General features: G+C 43.2%; 1 protein-coding gene across 1 annotated transcript; it reads right to left on the bottom strand.

Annotated features, from left to right (window-relative positions):
• Nucleotides 1-1,500: 1,500 nt before the first annotated feature.
• ptena (phosphatase and tensin homolog A) lies at nucleotides 1,501-13,535 on the bottom strand. The gene is made up of 10 exons (XM_084376434.1): nucleotides 12,723-13,535; nucleotides 8,863-8,947; nucleotides 8,698-8,742; nucleotides 8,556-8,599; nucleotides 8,174-8,412; nucleotides 7,700-7,841; nucleotides 5,598-5,666; nucleotides 4,872-5,038; nucleotides 2,698-2,979; nucleotides 1,501-2,513 (listed from the first exon to the last, which is right to left on the bottom strand). The coding sequence occupies exons 1-10, from the start codon at nucleotides 12,799-12,801 to the stop codon at nucleotides 2,328-2,330; spliced, it is 1,338 nt and encodes a 445-aa protein (XP_084232560.1). The 5' UTR covers nucleotides 12,802-13,535; the 3' UTR covers nucleotides 1,501-2,327.
• Between the last annotated feature and the right edge of the window lie 1,914 nt (nucleotides 13,536-15,449).

Below are 15,449 nucleotides of genomic sequence, written 5' to 3'. Positions count from 1 at the left end.
CAGAGAGGGAGACTAAAAATGGGGAGAAGAGGCGTTCAGGTTCATTTAGCTTTGCACCAGTAAAAGGGATACTTTTTACTTTTATTCCTTTGAGTACATTTCACAGCCTGTACTTCCTTACTTTTACTCAGAGGTGACAAAAGTACACACTCATTACTCAGGTAGAAGTACAGATACAGATACTCCACGCTCTGAAATGTACTCGGAGTATAAAAGTCAAAATTATCCTTCTAATAATAATAATAAGACTATAAAACTTGTCCCAGCTGTTCCTAAATGCACCAGAAATACAGTTGATTGTTGAGTCTCATTCCTAGGACGTCAAATACCAACATTTTGGGTCAGTAAAGCATCAAAAACCGAAAATAAGAAAATATAGAGGCAGATATGAAACACTAAAGCTCCTTTCCTCCCAATTCGAGTCTCCCTCTCTGTCCGTTTCCATCTTTAACGTCGTTGTAGACTGAAATCAGTCGATAATCCCCCTGAAACTGAAGTTACAAGCCTGTTTTGAAAATGCAAGGAGTAGAACGTACAGATACGTGTTAAAATGGAGTAAAAGTAAACATAATACTGAGAAATCTGCTAATGCACAGTAACAAAGTATTTGTACTTCATTACTTCCCACATCTGCAAATAAGCTTTCACTTTCATGGTTTCTTCACACCCGTTTGAAACAGTCCATTTCCTGAGCAGATTCCCTTTACTTGAGCAAAGAAGTTCAACGAGTACTTCTACTTACATTTTTACACAAGCATGTGTACTTCTACTTGAGTCGAGAGTGTGTGCACTTCTGCCACCTCTGCTTATTTGAGCTTCAGTCGAACGAGAGCAAACTGCTGCTGATTAACGTCGATGCCCGGCTCCCTGGTTGAGTCACTTTATTTGTTTGAAGTGGGCTCTTCGCCCTCAGTTGAACTTTTAATAATAATCCTTCCATCACTTCCCTACCTCAGGTCCCTCCCGCTATTTGCAGCGTTGACCTTTAAAGCAGGAAGTTACTGTTAACACAGCTCCAGCAGCTGCAACCGACGACGACGACAACCTGCTTTACAGCATTTTTCTCATCAAGCACAACGCTTGTGCACATTTTCCTCCCTGACTTCACCTCACACACGCTCGAGTTTAGGCTATAAAAAGGGCCGGGCGCCGTCACTTACAATTACGGCTTCGGTTGACAGTTGAAGACGGCGCCGGCCTCGCCGTTCGATGACAACTGCACATCACAAAAAAAAAAAAAATCCCATTTTCATTCTGCATGATTTTCATTAACTGCGAGCAGCGCAGGGAGAATATTACATAAACCTCTGATGTAATTTTCTGAGCATGACTCAAAGCACTGGGGAACCCCACGCAGAAGACACATCTCAAAGCTGGTTTCTTTAAGAAAAGACAACATTGCATACATTTATTAGGGATGGACGCCAATTTCCAATACATGCAAATAACCATTGTCCTTTAAATGTAGTGTTGACATTATTGCAAACACTTGTCTCCCTGCTGTTTTGTGTATTATATTTTTATTATCTTAGGATAAAAAAAACATTAACAATTACATGGGATGCCTTGTTCTGCATAATTTAACGTATACACAGTGGGAACAGGAATGGCAATGCTTTAGACATCATCACAGCCTCTTCATAACCCCGCCCACCCCCAACCCACTGCCCGCATGCAGTTTGCACTGCACAAAGACCAAAAGTCACGTGAGACAGCCTGCAAAGAGCACAAGAAGCATTCACAGTAAAGGAGGAGAGGAAGGAGGAGAGGATGGATGGGGAGGGAGAGTAAAAGATGAGGAGGAAGGAGGAGGGGGAGGAAGGAGGAGGAGAAGAGAGGGAGTGAAACAAAGTGACTGCAGCACTGGCCTTGGTTTAGACAGGAGAAGGAGCAGCATAGTCCTAGTATATCATTCTAACTTCTCCCACACTTCAACTCCCGTCTCCTGATTGTGGTACTCTTTCCATTGTCTTTGACACAAAAAAAACGTTTGTTTATATATGCATGTATATATGTATATACATATACGTTTGTATACATATATATATAAATACATTTTTATAGCTACAGCACCTTTTCCCATGGGGCAACAGTGTCAATACCTCGCACATGGTACATGGCCGTGCCAAAGAAAAAAAGAAAAATAAAAAAACAATATATTGGTCAGGATATTTATCTTTTTTTCCCTAAAATTGGCATTTGACATGATGATATTCTATTGCCGTCTGGGGGAGGGAAGGGACAAAGGTTCTTCTTTTGAGTTTATATTCAAGTTTTCTCCTTTTTTTCTGGTGTATAATTTCTTCTTTTCCTGTTTTAAAAAGAGTTCACACTTTTGTGATTTGCGTGTGCTGCTCTTCATCAAAAGGTTCATTTTCCGGATCAGAGTCAGTGGTGTCAGAGTATCGATAATGGTCTGGCTCATTGTCGCTAACGTCCGGGGTGACGGATGTCGAAGTGCTTGCCTCCGAATTTGAAGGCTCCTCCACGGTTTTCGTAAAATACAACTTCACCTGAAATAGCAAATTAAAACTAACTTCAGTGTGTGCAATTAAAAAATAAATAAATAAACAAGTCTCATTATTAAAAGCTTCCATACAAATAGACTGATTTGACAGAAAAGCAATTAGCTTAACAATAGCTTCAATAACGCACAACAATCCATTCATCCAGCTAATATCTAAATTAAATCTTTACCTTGAAGTTTGGCGAGAAGTAGCGGTTAGCTTTGTCTTTGTTGGCCTTGTCCAAGTCGTTCTTAGTGAGCGTCAGGATGAGGTAGTCCCTGTCCCTGTCGCTTTCCCTGCCGCTGTCCCTGCAGCTGTCCCTGCACTCGGCGCTCTGCGGCTGGACCGAGCCCGGTGCCGTTAGCCCCGCCTGGCTGTCTGCATTGTTCACCGCCCCGTTCTCCATCTTGTCCACGCTCTCCTCTGGTCCAGGGATGAAAAAGGTGTTCACCCAGAAGTGGAACATTTTGTCCTGGAGGGCAGAGATGATGGAAGGAGAGTATTAAAAAAAAAAAAAAAAAGTGTTTATGGACTCAGACCTGTTGGCTAGAGCTGGTGTTATTCTATGTGTTTTCTCACTGTCAGCAAATCTCATTAAAAAATCAAAACCAACAATGTGTTAGTCTGTCTTCATACTTTCAGACTCCTCTACCCTGTCTGTGCACTCGGCCCCGAGCCCGTTTGTTTCTTCTGAAGAACGTGAATCTTTAAAAACGTTTCATTTTTTTAAAAAAAGGCTCCTGAACAGCCTGAAAACATCGAGCCGTTTCAGGAAATTACTGAGCCTTCAGGCACCGTCTTCTTTAGCAAACATTACTCAAAGAGGAGTAAACAGAACATTTGTTGGAAAAGTATTTTCAGCAGTGGCTTGATACACATTTGTTGTGTTGGTGAGTATTTATTTACAGCAGCAGGACGATCAATGTGGGACTGACTCAAAATAAACTACAGTGCGATGACGATGCCAACCTGTGTAACTGTGTGGATTATGGATGTGTTTTTTAAAAAAGGTGCCATATTGTGAGTTCATACTTTTATTTTGGGCGCCTACTTGAAGCTGTTTACAGGCTCTGATGTTCAAAAATACCTTTTTTTTCCTCATACTGTCCACTGGAGATGCACCGATCGCCAGTGGGAGGGCCATGAGCTGCATATGCATTAATAATAATAATAATATATATAGCGCCTTTCACAGAACCGAAGGTTGCTTTAAATGAACATTATATGGAAAGAGAAATAGTTATATATATGAAACATTATTATTATAATAATGGAATAACTGACCTGCTGATTGTTATTTTCTCTGTTTTTGTAACCTTCTTTAATTAAAAGACCGTCTTTTAAATAACTAGCTTTTTCTCCAAAATGTGTGTAAATCTGAGCAGCACAGAATCGGATATATCTGTCGCTGATCAGCTGGTCACCAATCATGACTGATCATACTGAAAACCAGACGATTTCCGTCTCTGGCCGATCGATCTGTGCATCTCTACTGTCCATTGCTGCAGCACCTCCTGTCTCTTTAAGGCCCCCCTCTTCCTAAAAGCCCAGTCTTCACTGATTGGTCAGCTCTCACAGGTCTGAGCAGACTCCACCCACCACACATCCACATCAGGTGACTGATCAGGAGTCCCGACGGCTCATGATGTTTGTCAATTTAAAAGATAACCGTTTGTCAACAAAGTCAACAATTAGTGTAAAGACACTAAAATAAGCAACAATCGTTTAGTTTTGTGTAAAACCGCTGAATGAACCACATCATCTCACTCAATATCGTCACCAACACCAACGGTCGCACAGGAAAAAGTATAAAAAAAAGGTGAGAATCACAACAAGTCTGCTCACACTGACTGCTGCAGTTGTGTGAAAGGAAAGTTTGTCAGTTCTGTGAGCTGCTAATACACGGCACAGCGTCAACTGTGCAACTGTTGGGTGTGTAGTCTTTATAATGACGTATATTCACAGACTTTTACACAGATTTTTAAATGAGAATTTGACTTCCTTGAGTATATCTTTTAAATTGATAAAAATCATGTGTAACCCATGGTCCCATGGTGGTCCACTGGACGGGGCGTGTCTCTCTACAATATGGGACTTTTAAGAGTTTTTGAATCCTTTTTCTGGGATTTGTTGGCAATAGAAATAAAACACCGTCAGCCTGATCCTTTAAAAAAAAAAAAAAAAAGCTTAATTGTTGGCACCCAGCTAAGTGAGAAAATGCTTCGTCAAACGCCTGCTGATTGTTCTCTGACCTAGCAGAGGTCGTGACAATCAACAGCTGAAATAAGCTCTTAAGACCGACAGAAATTTGTCAAGCACCAAGCAAATTACGCTACAATGAACACACACACGAGCACGACTAACCTTCTTCATCATCTTATTCTGTTTATGGAAGAACTCCACCTTGATGTCTCCACAAACTGGCAGCGGCTGGGGGAATTCGAAAAACATGTGCTTGTCCTCGCGCCGCGTGTGAGCGGGGTTCGACGTGTGAATCTTCACTTTCAGCTGGTACACCACAAACTGGGGATCTGCAAAAAGAGTGTCGACGTCGGCACATGGAGGAGGAGGAGGAGGAGGGGGCAAGATTATGAGATTTGTGAGGGAAAAAAAGAGACAGAAAACACAACAAGGAGAAGAGGAAGAAGAAGAAGAGTGAGTGACAGAGGAGTCAATCAAGTGAGCAAGACAGGATTACCAGTGTTATTACATGAGTTTGACAAACAGGCACAGCACACCATCACCACTCCCCCACCAACTGAGTACATGCAAAACATTGTATTAAAATTTAAGGAGGTGAAACAGAAAGTCCACAAGATCTAACACCAGAAGAGACCCAGAACCAGAGACACAGGACCCTATTCTGATAGACAGTCACGGTTTGGTCTTGGACCAGCGCAACACGTCGCATATAGCAGACTTTTTTAACCTTCCTTCTTCCTGTTAGGGTGGGGTGGTGTTGGAGATGACATCATATGCCTGTAAGCTAGTCCTATCCTGCTAGTCTACCTCCTGCCTGGTGGATCTCTGGGGCCATATAAAAGCAAAATGAGTGAAATAATAATAATAATGGATGAAAGGCTCATTTACCCCAATGCCAATTCCCTTTCTTGAAGCCCTGAGGGGTCGGCTCGCTCCTGTTTTTAACGGTACTGTCCCCTTAGAGAGAAAGAAGGAGATTATCACAAACAGGGCCTGGCTGGCCTGTCAGGGGCTTGACAGCAGCACAGCAGGCATACAAACAAATATTTACAGATTTATCTGCAGCTACAAACATCATACAGTACGCGGCTTTGAAGTGGAGGTGTACATCTTAAACATTTGACATGATGGGACACAAAGGGGAAGGAGAGAAGAAGGGGGAACTTGAGGCTGCTGACTCAAAAACGACCACAAACATCAGTTGAATATAACAAAATGTGAGTTATTTCTAACAGCACGATCAAACTAGCGTCGCTTCTTTTATCGCTGAGGTGAGCTCAAACCCGAGGCTTGAACAGGGTGATGCGTGTGTACATGTGTTAAGACATCAAACTCAGAATAGGGCCTTTTTTTTTTAATAGGAAGAAAAAAAAAGAGGAGGATCAATACAGTCGTGGCTGTTGAGCACAGTTAGGTGTTAGGGGTTTAAAAAAGCCACAGAAGTGAAGAAGAGGAGGTGCTTTCGCTCTGACCGTTAGTTCAAAATGGGCAAATTCAGATGCAGGAAAAGCATAACATCGTGTGACTCAGACACCTTTGAGCAGAGACCTACTAAACCACCAAGAACAGTTTTCTATGTACAATACAGAGCAAGAACATGTTGAGAAAATATGGACAGCAAAAATAAATTTACTCTGCGAGGTGAAAAGGCATCAGTATCTGCTTCATTTCTCACAAACACTTAAAGGGTAACACCTCCAATTTTACACATTCAAGTGTGTTTACAGGTCTTGAAAAATAAGCTGCATTAAATCTGATTGTCTCCACCGAGTGGCTAAGTTGCATTGTGGGTAATGTATGCTCCAGGTTTTTTAAAAAGCAGTCTTGTTGGACTCATTATGGACAGTTTAAATTTCTTTTTTAATCAAAATCGAATGAAGCAGAACAGAGAAATTGCCCCGCATTCTTCTTCCTTTTCAAAACCTGGTGCCTACATTACCCACAATGCAATTTAGCAACTTGGTGACATCACTGGAGGCAATTTATCAGATTACATGCTGCTTCCTCTGGTGCCCCAGAAGGCTTTATGCTACTTTTCTTCCCCACACATGCATATGCAAGACCTGCAAATGCACTTTAATGTGTGAAATTGGCGGAGTTACCCTTTAAGTTAAATGTTATGTTGGAGGATGTGGAAATTAAGTAAAAGAGTCCGACTGCTTCAGTGTCTGTGTCACTGAACACAAGGGACGACAAGTTCCCCTGTTTGCAAACACACCGCTCTACAACAAAGTCGTACCGCACGAGCTGCGAGCAAACATGCAGTGATATTTAAATAGTCATGAAACCAACAACAGTGACGCGTTAACGCTCGATGGTTGTGGTACCGTATGCAAAAATAAATCACTGACCAAACTATTTAATTCCTTTACTGCTTTTTAGTGACTTCCTGCTCGTGTGCGAGTGCAGCATATAAACCTCACGTGTGTGTGGCTTTTTAGTGTGCTGACCGGTGTGCGAGCGTACAGTTTACTTCCCTCACACAGGGCTGTAAAGCTTTACATTGTGTAACAGTGCGTACTGTAATTCATCTCAGTACTGTGCACTTGAGTCTGACTCCTGTTGTGGCAATCCTTCTGAGGATGCGACATTTATTTTGAAATCATGACTCAAATACGGTTGATTTCTGTTTCCTCTAATGAGACAATAAATTCCTTTATGACAAACAGAGGCGATACGACTCATCTTGTTTTTCTTCAAAAGCAGGCAGAAAGCGAGTCGGGCCTTCTTTTAAGACTCGATCAATAAGACACTGCCCTTGTTACTCAAAATGTCCAAAATACTGCAGCTGAATTCAGCCGCACTTGATTCGGTTTTATAAACGCCGGCGCAGGACTCTGCCGTAGATGACCCTCCTGCTGTTCTACGGTGCTGAACTGCCGCGTGGGTGAGCCCTACAGTGCACAACACATCCAAGGCTCTCGCTCCGTTTGAACAGCGCTATGCGATGCCTACGCCCTAGTTTGGAGTTAAAGTTGAACATGACTCACTGCAGGTGCCCCCGCTGAACATGGGGAGAGTCTCGAACACCATTTTGTGGAAGAGGAGCGCCACCGGCTTGTACTCCAGCTGGTTCTTCAGTAGGTAGCTGTAGTAGTAGACGTAGCGGCGCTGGCTCGGGATCGTTACTCCCTGAAATGACAGAATAGGTGATTAAAGATCCCAAATGTACAAAAATGATGCTATCTCGTGTGTGTGTGTGTGTTGCAACTGGAGCGGAAACTAAAAATGATCGAGATAATCACTTTTCAAGCAATAAAAGCCAATATTTCAGGGACCAGCTGCTTTAAAGAGAGGGTTTTCTGCTTTTTTCCAGTTTATTTTGCTGTAAAATGGAGATCTGGAGATTTTGGAGCTTAAACTGTAGGAAAATGCAATTGGCATCTTTCACAACTCCTTTGTTTCTGCAGAAAATAATTAGTTACAGCTAGACATGGACACGTGGTCTCCGATTAACATCCCACCTTCTTGTCCCTTGTCCTGACTTCACCGTAAAAGTCAAGCGCTTCTTGGGCCTCCAGGAATTTGCCGCGATGGAGGAGATAAGCGCAGATCATGACTCCGGTGCGGCCCTTCCCGGCCTTACAGTGGATGGCCGCCACGTGATTGTCATCCTCGCTGAGCCACTGGTCCAGGTCTTCACAAAACGGCTTAATTAGCTCCAGCTGAGGAGGGTTGTGGTCTTCGAAGGGGTACTGTGCAACTGATGCGTGACGAGTCGCAGGCCCACGCAAAGATGTAACCAGAGAGCAGGGGGGGGAAAAAAATGTTGACAGGTCAGAGGAGACGAGACGGAGAGGAAGACACAGTGGACATTTGTTTTAAGGAACATGTAAATCAGCCTACCTCTGCAGTTAAATTTGGCAGCATCGTAGTGTCTTTCTGCGCAGCTGAAATGGGAAGAAGAAAATCCAGTTAGCGCACAAACACACACAGAGGAAGTTATTGAGTGCACAAAGAGAAGTTCAGGTTTATGAGGAACACTTACAGGTTGTAGATTTTGTAATGGTTTTTATGCTTTGAATCCAAAAACCTGGTTGCGAGAGAGAACCAGATAGAGAGTGCATTTATTAGATCAACCAGCAGAGCAGAATAACCACATATTTCTCTGACATCTCACTTTTCTGTGATCAGCAGAGGCAGCAGAACTCACCGTACTACATCATCTATATTGTTTCTGTACACGCCTTCGAGTCTCTCTGCAGGAAAGCCCATCGCAATGATGTTTGGGTAGATATCTGTTCAGGCGAGAGTCAAGGAAATGTATCGAGGCACCCAGACACACAAAGAAAAATGTCTACCTTTTGTTTTCAACAGCAAATGCACTTTCACTATCTGAAGAAAGAAGTAGGCACTTTAAGAGGAATGCAGAGATCAGCAGCGGAGCATTAAAAAAAGTTTTAGCCAACGTCAATATGAGGGGTGTCATTGTATGGATAGATGGGAGCACGGAGGAAGGGGCGCTCATAAGGGGTGTGTGGGTGTGTGTGTGTTGTGACAGATGGCCTTGACAGTGAGAAGCAGGCAGAGAGGGACGGGAGTAACAGCGCTCCTGCACGAGCCAGGCCCACATGTGGGTGCACGAGGAGAGTCTCCGCTCCCTGACCTGCATTTATTTTTAGAGCCCAAAGTTATATTGGGATGATCGCAAATGTTCGGCTTATCTCTCTTTCAAGCGCAGCCGGACCGATTTGAATATCTGTGAGGTGGAACGCAGGCAGCATGAAGACACGCAGGTAATAAAAAAAAAAAAAAAACAACAACCCACAAACACCCTTTGTGTTATAGCTTCGAGTTGCACATGCAGCAGAATGATGGACAAGATAAAAAAAAAAAAAAAAGCAGCACACACACACACACACAAGGTTTCACTGCAAGTTCTGGTTGCACCGTCTCGCCCGTGCTGCACCTGGCCGCCTTTACATCGCAGAACGTGGCTGCCTATTTCAGCGCTGGAAAAACGTCGCGGCCAATTACACGGCGACATACGTGCAATCTTTAAAGGCAACACATCAGTGTCATGTTGCAGCGAAAAAGAATAATTGAGTTGGCATGCATGTCTTTGAGGCTCGGCTGCAACGCCTACCTGTAACTGAAGTCTGCCTGTCGCCATAAGCTGTGGGATTTCACACTTTAACCACTGACTAAAGGGCAACCTTTTCTTACACTTCCTGTGCCACGGTGTCAAAAATAGAAAAGCTGAATAATTCTAATTGGATGTGTCTGTTTCAGTTTGAGCAGACCATATTTTTCCGGAGTCAAATCACTTTTTAACTGGTCAGAAAAATTTGACACACGTGGCCTGACAACTCTGGTGAGAGAGCGCGGCTGGGCCCGACGTAATCCTCAACTTTTTTTTTTTTTTTTTTTGTGCAAGTGTGCACACATACATGCAAGTACCTGCACATGCAAAAGCACACAAGAACAACCCTCTTTCAACCGTTAGTATAGACAGATGTTGAGATCCAGAACAAGTAGACACACAAAGATTAATGCAGTTTCAAAGATCTTTAGCAGAGGGAGAAAAAAAGCAAATGTCAATAAAACCCGAGGAGGAATTTAATAAGTGCCCTAATGCAGCTGAAGTATGGTCAACACAGGCCTTGAAGGATGAATTCAACAAGCGAAACAGCAAATCTATGCTATTATTTGCATTCTGCCGAGCTACTTCCCCGTAGCTTTCAACATGGAAGCCTGTCTGCACATACTGTGCCATAATCCAGTCCATTAATGTCTCAAAGACCTAATTAGGAGCCAAACACAGGTTTTTCTATGCTATGTGATGGGCTACTCTAACCCTCGTAACTAATGGCAGAGACATCCCAGTCAGACTATTATAAGTGTTTTTTAAAAAGCTCCAGAGCTCCCAGGAGAGCCTCGGCCCAGGGCATGGGGGGGCTTGGTCTCTGCAGCTGGGAGGAAACGCACATACGGGACCCCCGACGGAAGCTCCAAGTAGGAGGGAAAAAAAAAAAAAAAAAAAAGAGAAAGAAAATTTGCCGTTTCAGGCACGCCTTTTCTTTAGAGCCAGCCCTGCCTCGGCTCTATGCATACGCCAAATCCACAACTGAGAGCAAGAGAGAGAGAGAGAGAGAGAGAGGGGGGAAAAGGGAGAGTGGGAACCGGCGAGCGCTGAGCAGAGGAGGGGGGTGGGGAGGACAGGAAAGGAGGAGAGCAGCAGAGGAAAGGGGGCAAGCAGAGGGAGGGAGAATTAGAGTGGGAGTAGTAAAGAAAAAGAGCAAAGGAGAGGTGGTGGGTTGAGAGGGTAAGAGAGGGAGAGAGAGCACTCAGACAGCAACGCTGATACAAGATCACTGGCAACTCTATTTTAAGGGCAATTCCCAGAACTGTGATACTGCATTACATAACTGCAGAGAGCCCATATTGTTTTTAGACACCATGCCAAAAAAACATGATAAAAGGCACGGTTCGAAAGGGCCCACATCTGAACAAGAGGAGCCAAAGAAAGATGCCACTTTTGAGCGGCGTGCCCCTACACACCTGCACAAAGACACGACACAGTCCCCCGACAGAAGCTTCAACCACATTACACAACCAGGTGAGGAGCATCTGATCAAACATAGTGATGCACAGCATCTTCAGTCACACATACGTCCCCCCAGCAGCCTGGATTCAGCTCAGTATGTCATCTACAGTACAGTGTTGAATCAAAGTAACTCCATTAGAAAAGACAAATCAGAGCTCAGCGTGTTTCTCGAGATGAAAACAGAGCAAATTATCTCCATGAATACCGTACTGATGCTGTACAGGACCATATAGGACTGCAATTACAATCACATTTATGATCAATCCATCTGCCGAATGCCTTTCTCAGATTAGGTCGATCAATCAGTTGGTCTATAGAGTGCAAGAAATAGTGATAAAAGCCTCATCACAATTTCCCAGAGCACACCTCTTCACTGTCTATAAAAGGAATCATTTTTTCTCTCCCATCGAAACTAAGAAAAACAGCAAATTTCTCACATTTGAGAAGGCGGAAGCAGCGACTTTTATGGTTAAACAATAGAATATCAAAACTGTTGCAGATTGTATCGATCGACTCATCAATCGTCTGCTTCTTCAGCTCTGAAAACCAGAAAAATCAACCTCAGGACTGAAGAGGCAGCTTGACATCCTTACAAAAAGTCATGTGCACAAACATCTACACAGCCATGACCCACTCTCAACACCGCTGTTACATTTTGCATTTCGTTGGCCATGGGGCAACCACATCATTCGCTAATCTAGTTTATCATCAGCCAAGTGAGTAAAAAGTACCGACTTCAGTAGCAGCAATACTGCACTGGGGAACCAGGTCAACTATTATCAGTGGTAACAGATGAGAAATGAGTGCTGCAGAGGGGCCAGAAATAGCTATTCTTAAATCTCTATGAAGGGAAATGAAGATGCTCATTTGATTTCTTTTTAAAGATCTGCAGGAATCTATTAATCCATCACCTTTCCTCACCTTGTGGCTGGAATCAGCTTTCCAGCTTTTGCATCATCAATCCAGAAACCTGCCACATAATGAAGCTACATGTATACCATCTACATGCACTGACATACAAAAACACAAAACTTGACATAAATACTTGACACCATCCACCTTCCTCCACACACCAACTGGTTAAAAAAGGATGACTTAATGCCACTAACAATTTCACAACCTCAAGCTAGGTCCACCGCTGGGTTACTGGCATGCAACTTAAATGGCCCGTCGTGAATTTTAAACACACGCCAATGTCTAGTTGAACAGGGTTTTCCAGCTATAACATGACTATGACATGTATGCGTGCTGGTTTGACAGATCCACCATCTTTCAAACATGCTGGGTGACAGCAAAGCTGCGCTGTCTGACCAACTAGCCAGCTAGCTCGGTAGCAGAGAAGCTAACTACCTCACGTTACTCCACTGACGTTTCTGGTTCCAGTTCTCCTACTCAAAGCAGCGATCGCACACATTACTAGTTAATGTCCCGGGTGCTGTGGAAATTAGAAACACAGGGAAGGATACATGTTAAGTCCAGGTCGAACCCATCCTCTTGATATCTCCTTTTGTTCCGGCTGACCATTTCTTTTATAATCGCAGCCATTGTAGCAGGTGACAGGAGTCTATATGGGTAAATGATGAAAAACAGGTTTTTCTACTATTGGCTGTCTGGTCGTGTGTGTCGCAGTCAGTGGGTCCGCTCTCCGTCGCTGGCTCCTCTCTGAATTTTGCAGGTCCTCGCAGAGACGTGCTAGCCAGCAGAGCTAGCAGTGGCTGTCGGTAGGATTAGAAAGGCTTTCTCTGGATCATAAAGACGGGCCTTGCGCTGCTCCTCCGTGCAGGCCCGACTTTCCCAATCCTGCAATTCGTCTTGCAAAAACCCCCGAATAAAATACATGCAGTTGTCCTCAGAAAAACCTTTAGATGCCAGACACGGTCCAAGCCGATGGCTCAATCGCCGCCGCTGCGATTGACAGCGAGAGGACAGAGAACTCACCGGTTCCCGAAACCCGTATCCAGTCACTCGGACGTTAGCTAGCTCGCTAGCTAACTAGCTAGCTAGCGCAGCTAGCTAGCAACAATAGCTAATGCTACCTCCTTTTTCGATCCAAAAGCCTCTAACGATTCAACATTGTCATCGACTGATTGCCAAGAACACATCTGAAAAAAAGTGACAGGCTCCACCTTAAATGTATATAAACTATACAAAGATTACAAATCTGCACAGATTGGTTTGACAGTTCCGTCCCGGGGAATCATCTTCTTTTTCTCGCTCCTCTCGCTCCAGCTGAACTCTCAGGCTCCCATCATGGCCTCCACCGAAGGAAAAAAAGAAGGTAGAGCAGGCTGGGATTTTAGAACAAATATCCCGCCGCGACTCACGATGTAGTCCGTCCGTTTAATTAAACCCGGCAAAAGCCGCACTAACTAATATTGTCCCAACAATTTACACGAGGTGCCAAAGAGCGACTGCTGACATATGTGGTTGTTTTAACCCGCAAAAGCGCCACAGTCGAGTTATTTCGTGCTTCTGGCGGAAGGATAAAGTGAGTCCGCATGCGACGCTCCCTTCTGTCAAAGTGATCACGTGTGGCTGTAATTAGGGAAGTTTCCAACATAATGTCACTTTTCGCGGTTTAAACTGTCATTTCAGTCTATAGAACAACCGGCCGCGTTACATAACCATCTATAACACGTTTATAATGTCCGCAGAGGGACGTTTATACGCTGCAGCACCGCCATTGTGCTCTTTATACAGTTTATTCACATTAATACGAAATTATAACAATGTTAATTGCATGAGCCACAGCAGTCACCGTAAACACATGTTTACATCGTCTTTATAAGAAAAAAACAAACAAACACTAAAGACACGTTCACAGTCAAAGCTTTTATTCTGATATAATACATTTTCTCGACTATATTAATCATAAAAATGTATAATTTCCTTTAGAAATACACAAAAAAGTTATCAGAATGTGTGATGATAAGGCTGCAACCTATGCTCTGTTTATATTAAGATGTTTTAAATGCCAAAATTTACTGGTTAGAGCTGTTCAAACTGAAATATTCACTGGTTGTCTTATTACTTTATTATTATTATGTAAATTGAATATATGTTTTTGTAAAGTCGGATGGACAAGCTCAAAAAATCACCTTGTAATCTGGGAAAAAGAGAATTTTTCCATATTTTCTGACTAATTCATTAACTGATTAATTGAAAAATGAATCAGCAGGTTAAAGGGCACCAATAAATAACCATAGTTGGAGCTCAGATGTATTTCCACCAGCTAAAATCAGTGCATGCGCCCGTGATCAGTACGTCAGAAAGTGTCTTTGGAGGCAGGGGCCCATTATTGTTATAGCCAAGCAGCACCAGCCACAGAATGACATCCATATTATATCCATCACCTGACCCTCGTCCGTGCAACATGACTATGCAAACAATTCCAGATAAAATATGTGATAACCATTTCACATTTTCATATTTAAATAAGCAGCCCTGCGCATCAACCTGAACACCTGTGTGCTCCTGTACCTGGAGCGTCACATTTTGGGGTGTTAAAGTAGGATTAGCCTACATTCTGAATTATTAGGCCTGTAGGACACGAGAGATTTACACCAGTCGCTGTCCTGGTCATTTCTCAGCGACGTGAAATGTTGGATGTACAGTATAGTTGGAGGTTTTGTATAAGTACTGAGGGTGCAGTTCAGCAGATTTAAATGGGGTTACCTGGAACATCGCAGATTAAATGATCTGATCCCATGTGAGGCTAATTAGGAATCTGCTTCTTACAGGGGGACACTGGTTCTCCTCATAGACGGACGCTCATCTCATAGCCATGTAAGCCCTTACAGATTAATGACTGGCAAAATTAATCAGACCCTCAAGTTCACTCAACCATCTCTTAAGTGTAATTTGAAAGCGTCTCAGGATCTGCTTAATCTGTAATAAAAGATCGAGCTGGTAAAGCCCAATCCAGAGACAAAACCTGTGTTTTCCAATGCAAATGAAGGTGCATAAGAAATAAAACCATAAAAAAAACCCATCTCCACTGTTTACTCTCTATTTAACAGAAAATCTGACTGATAGTTTTAGGAAAGACGGATTATCGGCCTGGTCGATATTCTGCATTTTCTGATTATCAGTATCAGTCTTTTGAGTGTTTTTTTTCTGTCAGATTGCAGAAATTATGTACTCATTTAAAAATGTGCTACTTTGGCTCTGTCCTGCTTATAACCAGGCTTTGG

This window comes from Pagrus pagrus, assembly GCF_965226575.1.
Source record: "Pagrus pagrus genome assembly, chromosome: 15".
NCBI classification, from domain to species: Eukaryota; Metazoa; Chordata; class Actinopteri; order Spariformes; family Sparidae; genus Pagrus; species Pagrus pagrus.
The sequence above is the reverse complement of the archived record's forward strand: the minus strand, read 5'-3'. Positions and strand labels throughout refer to the sequence as shown.